General features: G+C 32.4%; 1 protein-coding gene across 1 annotated transcript; it reads left to right on the top strand.

Moving 5' to 3' along the window:
- Positions 1 to 3,909: 3,909 nt before the first annotated feature.
- Positions 3,910 to 4,476, top strand: LOC141045454 (uncharacterized). Its single transcript, XM_073534406.1, has one exon. The coding sequence runs from the start codon at positions 3,910 to 3,912 to the stop codon at positions 4,474 to 4,476; it is 567 nt and encodes a 188-aa protein (XP_073390507.1).
- The last annotated feature ends 9,276 nt before the right edge of the window (positions 4,477 to 13,752 follow it).

The following is a 13,752-nucleotide window of genomic DNA, read 5'->3' as shown; positions in this document are numbered from 1 at the left end:
GCAATATGGCTAAGATAACTTTTGAAAGACATTGGAGTAGTACAAATAAAAGTAATTCCAATGAAGTGTGACAATTAAGGATGTCATGCTTTTGCAAAGAATCCAAAGTATAATTCAAGGACCAAACACATTGACATTCAACATCATTTTATATGAGAGAAGATTGAAATGGGAGTAATTCATATGAAGTATTATACAATGGAAGACATGCTTGCTTATTTGTTGACAAAAGCATTAGTAAAAGAAAGACATCATATATTGATATAGGCATTATTAAAGGAAAGACATCACATGTTGACAAAGGCTTTAGGATTGAAAGCCCTTTGACCAATAGTAAAATAGAAGTATTCAAGTAAATAAGTAAAAATAAAATAAGTTACGTAGTAAAAGGTATTATCTTAAGTAAGTTACTAATGGTCAAAGGGTTGACTCTTGGTATAAAGAAATGGCATCTTATAGATATAGAACAAGGTCAAGGACCAAGAATCAAAGTCAAGAGCACAGAATATGAACTAGGAAATATCCAAAGACTAGGTAAGAGTAATTAGTGTTTGGCATAAGATATCTTTGTAGTTAGAAGATTCCAAAGGATCCAAGGACCATAGAATATCCTCAAGGTACGTTAGATCCCAAAGGATCTTAGGATCTAGAATCATATGTGCAAAAGTCAAAGAGTTGAAGTTGTCTTATAGGACAACAACCACAGCCTATAAATGAGAGATATCTTATTCCATACTCTCTTTGTGTACAACCTTGTTGATGCTATGTATTGTGACTTCAAAGTTCTATTTCTTTAATAATTCTAACCAAATCCTAATAAAATCCTAAATCAATCCTAGCCAAATCCTAATAAAATCTTAAATTAACCTTAAACCCAAATATTAATAAAATTCTAAAATAATTTTAATAAATTTACTATAAAATTTAAATAAAATCCTAATAAAATTCTAATTAAATCTTAAATAAATCCTAAACAAATCCAAAAAAATTCAAAGTAAATCTTAATTAAATTCTATAGTTGTTTTAAAATCTCAATAATTACTAATTAAAATATTGATCTTAATTCAAATCTCATCTATATATCAATCCACAAGCAATTAATAAGCACATAATTTTTTTAAAAAAAAATTAAATACAACAATAAAATAAAAAAAAAAATCTTAAACCTCTTTAAAGTTAGCTACCTTTCTTTTTCAATTTGGATATTGATATTTTAGTAGTGAGTTCTCTATGCTAAACCATTTAATTCATTCAAAATTTGGCTGATTTTTAGATTTTTAAATCCATATGGCTATTACCAAATTAAGCTTCAACCATACAAGCTAATTTTTAAAGATTATAAAAACCCTCACTAATCCTAAATTTTAAATATTTAAGATTGTAATCCAATAAAACTTTTATATCCTTTGATCTAATCGATTAATTGACTTCAAATTTCATAAATACATTGAAGAAAAGTACAATGACAAAGTCACAAAATTTTACTTATAAATAATCTATGACACTCACACAATACTCAAAATTTTATACTTCTTTTTATTTTTCAAAGTCCAAAACCATTGAGTACATTTCTTACTTTGAAAAGCCCTCAAAAACTCAATATGTCTCCAAATCACATGGAACTAATTTTTAAAACATCTCTCTCTAGTTTGCTCTCAAATTCCTCTCTTCGGTCAACCAAAGAACCCTATATTTGTCATAAGTGCATGGTTTTTATGGTCATTTTATAAATATATCTAAATTTATGTACTTAATAATTTAATAAGAATAATATATATATATATATATATATATATATTTTATATAATATCAAATTTAATTTTTTTAAATAAAAAATAATAAACTTCTTTTATTTAGAAACATCAAGGTACTTTTAAAGTCATTTTTTTTTCTAAAATTAATAATATTTTTACAATAAAGCATTGGTTTTTCATATCTTTCTCATTTATAAATTTTTAAGTTCTTATAATTATGGTAGATTTAGTTAAGATGAAGAATTTTATAATACAAATGCAAAAACAAATAAGAAACATGATGCTTGTTATATATTGAATTTGTCTACCCCTTCAACCAACATCACAAATAAACAATTATGAATATACAAGTTTGATAGAATCTTCTTTAATAATTGCACCACTTCAAATATCTTAAGCAAACACAACTACATTAACTAGAGAGTAAAGAGTTATTCTTGTATAATAGTTTGATGGTATTGCACTTAAATTATGAGAATTTATCTATCAAGTGAAACTTTTTATTTATTTTTAATTTGTAGTTGATTAATTCAAGTATCTCAAGTCAAATATATTGAATATTATTGAATGGATCAATTTACACTTCTAAAACCATGAAACTTTTATATGCCTCTTTTGTTACTATTGTTGAAGTAGAGAGAATTTGCCTTAAGAAAGCGCCAAGCTTTTGGCTGTCACTAATTGTTCAATGAAGTTTCAAGATAGAAAAATACAAATTTGATATATAAAATTGTCCTTATAGGGGCAATTACATCAATACATAAGTCCTAAGTACCAAAGATCATCTAAAATGTGATAAAAATATTCTAAAACCTCATATATCCTTAAGGTAAAAATTTTCCAAACTTCAAAAATTCATACCTCACAATTGGACTGTCCAAACAAACCAAATTTTTATATGAAGTACTGATGTACTTTAAACAATTACTACAACAAATTTCAACTACAAATTTGTCACAAATCTTGAAATATCACCAAAATCCTAACAATAGCTTGAAACCCTATAATCAAAATAGGTAAATCTTAAAATAAATTTTCTTACATCAACTCTCTTTAATTTAAGTTACTAACTACTTTAATACACATCAACTTTTATAAATATATTATATGTTTTAGTTAATTTTTACATACTATAAACAATTATAGAATGACATTGTAACTTACATATAAGATTAAAATCCTTAAGAATCAAATTCAAGACAATATCAAATAGATCTATGCATCAGATGATATCATAATGTATTGTGATACCATATTAACATCAATAGCTCTTGTTTGTATTAACAAGGCTCAAAAAAATACAAATCATCATACTGACCTCAATCCTACTTGTCCAATCTTTCTAAGTCTTATTGAAGGTTTGTAACATATCCATCTCTTGAGATTCCACATCACATGGATGATGGAGAACTGATGCTGTCACCTGGAGAAGAGTTTGTTAAATCCATACTCCTAAAAAGATGTTTTGCAAAGTATGGTCGTGCTTAGCATGTGGCATGACTCACTGTATCATGTAAGGGAAGAGGGTTCCTTTGAGGACGGCATTTGTCAACTGGGTCTAGGTTGAAAACTCTGTACTCTTTAACCTCCTCCCACCCGCTAAAAGATATAAGTTCGCATCAAACAACAGTAAACTACTGATTGACCGGACATAAAGTTCAAAAGCCCACACTGCTTCTCTGAAAAACAATTCGCTCATTCGTCGGCTCTGGTTCTTTTCGACACCACGTCAACCCCAAGCATCCCTTGCATGTTGAAATGTCCCGCAACGATAAGGCTGGTTTGAATTAGACCCTGAACTTCAAGTCCCAAAAAACATGATCCTCTCACACCAGCGACACGCTATGCCGTCTCCTGGAGGAACCCACACGGCGATCGAAGCTCCCTCGCAGACTTCCTCCTCCCTCAAAACGCTCTCGTCAGAAGCATAAAAGAACCAGCTCCGCATACAACCTGCTCAAACCAACACACAGCCTCGACCTCCCAAATCGCTTCGCCGCTCACATCCGCAACCTACAACGACTGACCTACAAAAAGCAGCTCACACAAGACACCATCTCTGCTGCTCGCTGCAACCTGCCTCCTCAATCTCTCCGGCGTTGCTCTGCAGTAGAGGACCATCCGATTCCGCCACAACCCCCTCAGTATCTCCGCGATGGACACTTCACCGCGGTTGGCCGCCACACTCCTGGCGCTGTTGTCGCTTGCTCTGTGTGCTGCCGCAACAGCAAGGGATCTTCGGGACTCCACCTCTTCGATCGACATACCTCGCGATGGGTACAAGCTTCGGCACACGCTCCACGCCAGGGGCTACCAGCACTACCGGTTCAATGGCACGGCGTGGGTGGGGTTCAACGCCACGGCGAAACTATACGATCAGCACAAGCAGGAAGTTGGCGTCCACTACTTTCTTCTGCAGGCTGACGCTCTGGGCGGGCGACCCACCTGGGAGTCTCTGCCGAACAAGATGCGCGGTGTGCCTCGCAGCAGAGTGACGTGCAAGAGCGTGGCGCAGGTGGCGGTGGAGCAGGAAAGCATCCCGTGGGTATTGCTGAAGTCAACCGGGTCCGCCGGAGACGAGAAGTATTTCGGTGGAGTGGCGTACGTCCGACGGATCAACACCAAGCACGGCCTTGCGCCAAGAAGCACGAAGAGAGCCCTCGAGGGAGATGTGAAGAAGTCGGCATACGCATGCGACTACTCGTTCTATGTGCCAGCGTAGCGGAACTGGGCGCCTCATGAGGAGTTCATGGTCGCATCCGGCGCAGCTCAAAGTGCGCACAAGAGTTACGGAGGGATTCGTGACCATGACCAAAATGGAGGGTTTAGCTGAAACATGTCAAGATCACAGAATGCAACGATCGCTCAGACCTGGAGCAGGAAGTGCTGTTGCAACGGATTCTGCGGCAATGTCATGAATCTGGTGGCAGTGGACAGTGCTTCTGAGTTAGTTCTGCAGACAATCCAAATCAGTCAACACTCATGTTTGGTGGAGACAATGATCCTCGTTGAAGAGCAGAAACCAGTCACCCGCACTTACAGTGAAATATGCACGAGACAACACAGTGGCAAACGTCCTACTCCGAAAAGATGCTGCACAACGTTCTTGATTCAGATCGGGAACTGATGTGCAGTGCGATACGGTCCCTTGCTGGAGGGTATCCGCAATCAGTTGAGTTGCTCTCAGGAGCTGAAATGAGGTCCAGACTCCTCCACTAACGAAAATGATATCGTCCTCCAGTGATGCCGACATCCAGTTCTGTGCCACATCCTGAGACAGAGGCAACAGGTGAACAGTAGGTCCAGTTAGACTTAGTTACTGAGTGATGACACGGAGCTCTTCGTGATTGTCATGGTAAGAGCAGAACGCTGTGCCTGCGACCTAGTTGGGATAGTGGATGATCTTGCAGGGATTTAACGAACAGGAAGTAGGATCAGTGCGAGTCACCGATATAAGAGTTCTGGTATCGAGTTAGAGTAGCTGACCTCCGGCTGCAGAAGCCCAAGCGGTTCACAGATGATTGTAGAATCACCCGAAACTGCTCAAGTGCGGTTGGTATCACAGTATATGCGTGTAGTTCATGACTTATTGCATCAATTTTTCTGATGAAAAAGGCCTAAATGATATTGAGAAGTTTTTCAGTTGATTTTAGTATGTGTATGACATAGTTTTGTTTTTGTTTATTTTTAATTTTTTTGTGTTGTGTCTCAACTAGAGTTTTTTGTTGTTTTGTATTAACATATATTTTTGGTTGATTTTCTGTATGTTTAATATCTAAAAGGTTAAAATTCGATGGCATGGATATTCTCTTCCACAAACAAGATTAACTGTTAGTAGGTGGCGGCTATTCATCAAATTGGAAAAGAAATGCTTTTACCAGATCTCATGATTTTTCAGATGGTATGGCTGTATAATATTGTTGCTAATTTGAAAAAGTTACAAGTTATCATAAAGTTATGTTGTGCCAATTCCCTTATGCACTAAACATATGCATTTTAACAATTAATAAGAGTCTTTATTTTTAGAATTTAGATGTTTTTTTCTCTTTAATAAATTTTATGTATTTAACCTCAAAAATTTCAAATTATCCCTGAAAATTCTTGAAATATCAAGAATACCCCCATATTCTTGATAATAGCACATATATCCCTCAATTTTGCCATAGTATCAAATCTACTCTTATATGTGATAACTTATCAAGAAATTTCCAATTATGCGCTTGGGATAGGTCCAAGTCGCATTCCACGTGTCTCTTTTTGGCTTTTTTAGTCCGTTTCTGTCTTTGGTTCTCAAATTTTTTGTTGCGACCCGCACATTCTATTGCGGGCCTCACTACCACCCTTACTTTGTTCGCACGGTGTCGTAATACATGAAGTCTTGCTTGAGAATGCTCCGGGCACTTGGTTGTGGAAGGTAAAATGGAAATTGCAACAAAAAAATCCTAACTATATTAGAATACTAACTAAACTCTAATTAGACCATAATAATACTAAGCAAGCTTTAATCAAATTCAAAGAAATCTCAAAGAAATTTCAAAGAAACAATAAGTAATCTTAAAGAAATATTAGAATGATCACAAATATCTCTCAAATACATCTCAATTCAATCTTAATTTAATCTTAGTTAAAATCCTATTGGACTTCATTCAAACTTTAGGCCAAAACTAATTAAATCTTAAATCCTAAATAAATCCTAATAAAATCCTAAATCCTAAATAAAACCCTAAATTCTAAACCAAATCCTAACCAAATCCTAAACCAAATTCTATCCAAATTCTAAACAAATCCTAAATCAAACCCTAAATCCTAAATTAAATCCTAAACCCTAAACCAAATCCTAATCAATCTCTAAATCAAATCCTAACCAAACCCTAAACCAAACCCTAACCAAATTCTAAATCCTAAATCAAATCCTAAACCTAAACCAAATCCTAATCAAACCTTGAACCCTAAACTAAATCCTAACCAAATCCTAAACTCTAAATCAACCCCTAAACAAACCCTAAATCCTAAATCAAATCCTAACCAAATCCTAAATCCTAAATCAAATCCTAACCAAACCCTAATCCTAAATCAAATCCTAATCAAATTCTAAACTCTAAACCAATCCCTAACCAAATCTTAGTAATTCCTACGACAGATTTAAACCTCAATAACTAATGAATAAGCCGTTGATCTTAACTCAAATTTTTCACACTTCTTAAAAAGTAAGTTGAAAACAATTACGAAAAATTTGATAAGGATCGGAACTACCAAATAGACAATAACCTCAAAAATGTGCTTGGGTATGTCCTTCTCCAACCTTGATGCCAATCTCCCAAAGCCAATATCTTGCTTTTTCACCATTCGATTGATCTTAAAATTCTCATACAAATAGAAAAACAAGTCTAATATCCTCTCATATAAATTTCATTCCAATCCAATTAGTAGATTGCAAGAAAACTTAAAAACCTTCACTAAACCTAAAATTCTACTTTCTGAGACCTTGACTCACTTAAATCTCAATATCCCTCAATTCAACCGTTAGATCGAGCTCAAATTTACAACACATATTAAACACAATTATAACCATTAATACACAAAATTTCACCCATAGATCTATTACAAAACTATTGAAATCATCTAAAATGTAAATCCTATTTTATTTCATAAAACCCAAGTCATCCAAAACAAACCTTGACTTTGCAAAGCTCTTACAAAGTCATAATAACTCCAAATTGCCAAAACCAATGCTCATAGAAACCTTATTCAATCTGATATTAAATCCCATTCTTCGATCTACAAAAGAACCCCGGAGTCGTCGTCGAGACTTGGTTTTGTGCCTCAAGGTCTGATTTCAATCCTGGTTCATAACTGGCCTTCTCCGAGTATCAATATCTAGTTTTTCTAAGTAAATTTTATTAGAATTTACTCTCAACTTCCTTCTAAAGATGCCCATATCATTTATTTTTCCAATATACTTTGTTTTGCCTAACTTATGGTCCTACAAAGTAAGGAGAAGTCACCTTTCTAAAAGGTAGCATTGGTACCTTTTTGTTTTACTACCCTTTTGACTATTAACTATATTTCTAAGATAATTTGTTCTAATAATTTGAATTAAGATCTCCTATATTACAATAATTTCGACACTCTTTCACTTATTAGTCTTGTTACATCATGACAATGGCGATCCTCACTGCATTGCAGTCCTCGCTATGAGAAGCACACAAGTTCTTATTAGAAGAAAAAAATACCATTCACAAGATTTCTTCTACAAAACGAAAAAAAGATCCTTTTACAAATTGGACTTGGATGTGGAACCATTCCAATTGTGATTTGTTGTCAATTAGTCAAGTGATCAAAAATGTAGCTCTAGAGCTAAAGCACATCAAAACTACTTGCAGCTGGAGCCAGGTAGCAAGATCGTTGCTATCATTGAAATACTAATCCATACTATTTAAAATTATTATATGCACTATTTCATGGCATGTTGAGATCATTAAATGTAGCTAGTGCTCTCTACAATATTTACTATAGACTATAATAAATACTATAGCTACAATATTTAGAATCTAATAGAAAAGTATTGTTTATCTTCTCCCCTTTCTCTTCTTGTATACGAGACACAACCAGATCAATAGATTTTTATGTATGAAGCTCTTTCTTCTTAGAAACCTTCTTGTGTGTATGAGTTACTACTACTCTTGTGTATATGTATTACTTACTATTACTCTTATGTCTTTCTAAATATTCTCAATATGTTATCGGCACAACTCTCTTCTATACACTATTACAATTTTTTTTTTTTTGCTCTACTCTTGATTCTTCAAACTTGTTGCTACTCTTGCTTAGTGTTTGCCTCATGATCTTGTTGCTCTTCTTGCTGGCCCCTCACACATAAGCTGCTTGCTTAGAGCACTTATTCCACTCTCTGCCTTGCTTACTTAGAATACTTAATCTAGCCCAGATCTATCCCAGCTTGCTCCTTGTTGCGCCCCATGCTTGCTGTCGAACAATCGTCGAGCTGCCACCGAATTGCTGCCAAACCTGCTGTCCACCATGCCATCGCTGCCTACTACCGCCATCCTATTGCTGTTCTGCTGCCTTAATCTACAACCTTTTTAAATATATATATATATATATATATATATATATATATATATATATAATAATAATATTTTTATTTTTTAAGTTTAAATTTATTATTTTATTTGACTTTATATTTTAAGGTATGTTTTACTCAACTTTTCTATTTGATCTTATATTTTCTTTATAGATTTATTTATAATGAGTGCTTCAACATCTTTAACTATTTCTACTATGGTTCTAACTATTACTAGTTCATCCTAATATTTTCAAGCTCTTTTATTTCTACCATTCACTGTGGATAGAAACAATTATCTATTTTGGATAAAAATGGAAAAAATAAATTTATTTACAGAAGAATTCTTTGATGCCATTATATTTGAAGAATCTCCTACAATAAGTATTTCTATTCTTCTTGCTATTCGTTGGAAAGCACTTCTTCTCCTTTGTCGTCATCTTGTATCTGTATTATAACATCAATACTTAGAAATGGAATATCCTACAGAACTTTGGAAGAATCTTAAATCTAGGTTTGATCATCAAAAGACCATTTTTCTTCCACGAGCACGTCATAATTGAACACATTCACGTGTCTTCGATTTTCCAAATTTAAATGCATTCAATAGTGAAATGTATAATATTATCTCACAATTACGATTATGTGGACAAAGCATCTTTGAAGAAGAAATGATTGAGAAAACTCTCTCTACATTTCTTCCTATATCTGTTGTGCTTGCACAACAATATAGGAACATGAAATTTCATAGTCATTCTGATCTCATGTCCTATCTACTTCTTGCTGAGAAGCAAAATGAGCTACTCTTGTGGAGTGTGGAAGCTTGTCCTATTGAAACTACAATTTTAGAATATCATGTACTTAATATTTCAAAGTCTAAGAAAAAATTATATAAACATGGAAAACGTGCTCATAAGTATCAACTCTAGTTTACAATAAGTCTTCTCTAGATGCCAATTCTTGGTATTTTGAGGTAAATTTTGCAAAAAATTATTCTTAATTCCTTTCTAAAGATGCCTATATGATTTAATTTTTTTTATCTATTTTGTTTTCCTTTATTTGTGGCTTTACAAAGTAAATAGAAGCCTCTTTTACAAAAAACACTTATTAATTTTTACTACCTTCTTGTCGATTAATTATATTTCTAAGATACTTTGCTAAAATGATTTTATTTAAACTCCTTTATAATATAATCTTTCCTTTACTCTTTCACCTAATAGTTGTGTTACATTGCAATAATCAAAGATGGGAAAATTTATGATTTAGCATCCTTCCACATTGGATTTGGTGGAGGAAGCAACCCATGGTTGATGCCGGCTGTCCACTCACTCAGCCGGAGGTGATTGTGATACAGCAACCTTCGCTGTGTAAGTACGATGCCCAAAAATCAACACTGCAGCCTCTTAGAATTAGAACGCTCCTATATCCACCTACTATTGCTTCCTTCGATCCCAAGCTTTGGATTGAGGAATGTCGCTTGCAGCTTAACTCCTCGTTCTTGTGACGATGCCGAGTAGGACCACATATATTGATTCTTCTCACTCACACCGGTAGAATTCTGAAGCAGCAATTGCTCACGGCTCGACACTAAATCAACTTCGGCAAGAAGACAGAATGGAACTACAACCAAGTTCAAAGCTAGAATGGTGGCCCAAGTCCCTTCTACATAGATTATGCCCTCGCGAAAGCTGCAAAAGAAAATGTGAAGCTATCGAACGACACAAAACAAGCATCCAGCACAAAAAAAAGAAAAAAAAAGAAAAAAAAAAAGAAAAAAAGAAAAAGACAAGCTTTTCAACAACGAAAACTCCGCCACTCTGATGACTTCAACACCCTGTCAGCGCCGCGACAATCGCCCCTAGGAAAAAAATTATTTGCTCCCCTCAACAACTACAACTCAACACACTGCCACTTCAAAAAACTTTCACAAAAAAACAAGAAGAAAGAAAGGAAGGAAGACGCTAATCGAACTCCGGATCACCAGAAAAAAGATCTCTCTCTCTTTTCTTCACTGGTTTTCGGACTCTTCACCGAGCAATTCGACTCCACAGACGGCTGGAACCAACGCCGTAGCCGAGTCGTAGAAGTAAATTCCCACAACCCGATGCAGCTCCGCCATCGCCGACGAAGATCACTAGCATGAATGGCCGCACGTCAATTAGATCAAACCACAATTGGGAATGTGTGGCACCCGCCAAACTTGCACCACAATCTGCCAGGCTTTAGAACTGGAATAAGGAAAAGACCAGCCGTTCCTGGACGTCTGACTGGAGCACAAGGAAGAAATGCAGTCAATTACGACACCAGCTGCAGTGCACCTCACTGCCACATTGGAACGGAGAAAAACAACAACCATCGGAGCATCTTGCTCCAACGCCAAACAAAAAAAAAAAGGAAGAGGAAGAACACAAACTCAACTTTGCCGAGCCGCCAGTATAGGAGCAGCTTTAGAAAAGGTGCACATATAGGCAGATACTCTTTTCAACATGAAGCCGGCTTGACCAAAATGTCCCGAGCTGGTTCACTGATACAGACTATTTGATTGAGTAGATGGAAAATTATAAGTATCTGAGTGAAGACATTCCTTAAGCCAGTTTAATTGAAGTGGCATGGGCCTGAATTTAATTTCCCTCTTTCATATATTAACTGCTACCAATTTATGCCAAATTAGCGGCATTAGCATAAATTTTATTTTTAATTTTTACTTAAGGAATAAATCTTATATTATATTATTTAAATAAGATTTTGATTTTAGTTTTTTTTTAAAAATATTTAGTTACTATTAAATTAAAAAAATATATTAAACAAAAACCTTTATTTAATTGTGTGGATATCCCTTGTGCCACACACCTCCACAAAAAATAACTAATTTTAATTTTAAATGGTATTTTAAAAAGAATTCTATTTAACATTGATAAATAATAACAGTGATAAAACGTAAAGTTTATCTTTTGTAGTATTTAAAAAAATTAATCTGATAAAGATTTTTTAAAGACAAAAGAATTAAAGATTAATATAATACATAGTCATTGAATATAGATAGATAAGAATATATCAAAATTTGGTATCAAAGTAATAAATATAACAAAAAATTTGTTTTAAGAATCATGGTTTAAAATAAAAACTAGTTATTTTTTGTAGAGGTGTGGATGCAGAGATGCATGGCACTAAGAGGTGTCTATACAATTAAAAGAAGGTGTTCACCTAATAATTTTTTTATTAGAATTTAATTTAGAATAATTATAAGAAATCAAAATTATTTTTTATTTTCTAAGTATGTCATAAATAATGTTTTAGTTTAAAAAAAAGATAAGATTTAAAAAGAATGACTTTATTAACTAGGCCAATATATATTTTAATGCTAAATTTATTTATTTTTATATAATATTTTTTGAAATAAATTATATTTTAATTTTAAAAAAATATTCAATTAATCCTTTGTACTGTTGACAATATCTTTTTAAAATATTAGTATATTTTTACCATAATAGAGTATTCTTTATTAAATATAAATTCTTTAAAGCTTAATTTTGGTTGGTTGGGATTGACTAAATCATATCTCTTCTTCAACCTCTAAATATTAAATAACTAATTAGAAAGATATTTATAGTAATATAATATTTTTAAAATTTAAAGTCTAACATAATTTTAAAATTAAAAATGAAAGTATATTTTTTCATTATTACTTGCCATTATTTCATAATATAATATTAATAAAATCCAAATATATTCTTATTTTATATAATTAAGTTATATTTTGGTATTTATTTGACTAAAAATAAAAATTATAATTTCTCTTTAAATCAATTTTTGATTTTTTAAAGACTATATGATTAAATAATAATATTTTTTATTTTTAAAGAAAATCAATAAGTAGAAATTTTAGGTCCTACCAAAATAATCTATTTCAAAATTTATAGAAAGTAATATAGTAGTTGAAAGATGTATAAGATACTATAGATGTCTAAACTTTATCTATTTTGTTCTAACTTTTCGAAAAAACAGTCAACTTTTGATTAACTTGAAAATTTTGCATACATCAATCTATATCTAAGAAATTATTGAATGTTAGCTTATTTGAATTAAAAGACTTTTCCAATGCATTTGACTAAAAAAACTTTATTGTCGTTTATAAGTTCTATAATATCAAGTCTCTTTTTAATTTTAGATTGACAATCAATGATTAAAGATACTTTGAAATAAAGTAGATATAAAATATTATCTTAATTTTAATAAATAAATTTAATAATATAATACATAAAATAAAAAAAGATTAAAATATATATATATATATATATATATAGTCAATCCTTGTTATAATTTACTTTAAATTATAATTGATCCATTCTACAAGTTTCAATCTGCACCACCAAAAATAATATTGCATATTATAAACTTTTGTAATAAAATGCTATACAATGACTATCAACTATATTCTAAAGGATGTTGACTATAATAAGTGCACTTATATATTGTATATGCATATAATACATACCTATCAACTATCTAATAATTTACTTAACTACATTTCTAAAGTCTTTATTATTATTATTATTATTATTATTATTCTTACTACATTTCTAAAGTCTTTATTATTATTATTATTCTTACTAATGTTTTAATATTTCATAATGCATAATAACCTTTAGGTAATTGCTATGTCATCCCTAAAAATTTTAAAATCATTGCTTTACTCTATATTGCTTATAGATACTTGATCATTTAGAATTCCATCTTATATCTCAATTACATTTATCTCAACATCACTTGCTTTATTGTCAATACCAACTTTTATTTCATATTCATGTGATTTAGAAATTAAGATCAAAATCTCTTGGTTCAATAATTTAATAGTGACTATTGAATTCTTGTCAATTTTAATGAACTCGTATGCTATTACCAAGCCACTATTTCCTT

This window comes from Physcomitrium patens, chromosome 5 (genome assembly GCF_059467195.1).
Source record: "Physcomitrium patens ecotype Gransden chromosome 5, ASM5946719v1, whole genome shotgun sequence".
Classification (NCBI taxonomy): Eukaryota; Viridiplantae; Streptophyta; class Bryopsida; order Funariales; family Funariaceae; genus Physcomitrium; species Physcomitrium patens.
The sequence above is the reverse complement of the archived record's forward strand: the minus strand, read 5'-3'. Positions and strand labels throughout refer to the sequence as shown.

Bases quoted from the DNA above. Each gene is read 5' to 3' on its own strand.
- LOC141045454 (XM_073534406.1), top strand. From the start codon at position 3,910: ATGGACACTTCACCGCGGTTGGCCGCCACACTCCTGGCGCTGTTGTCG.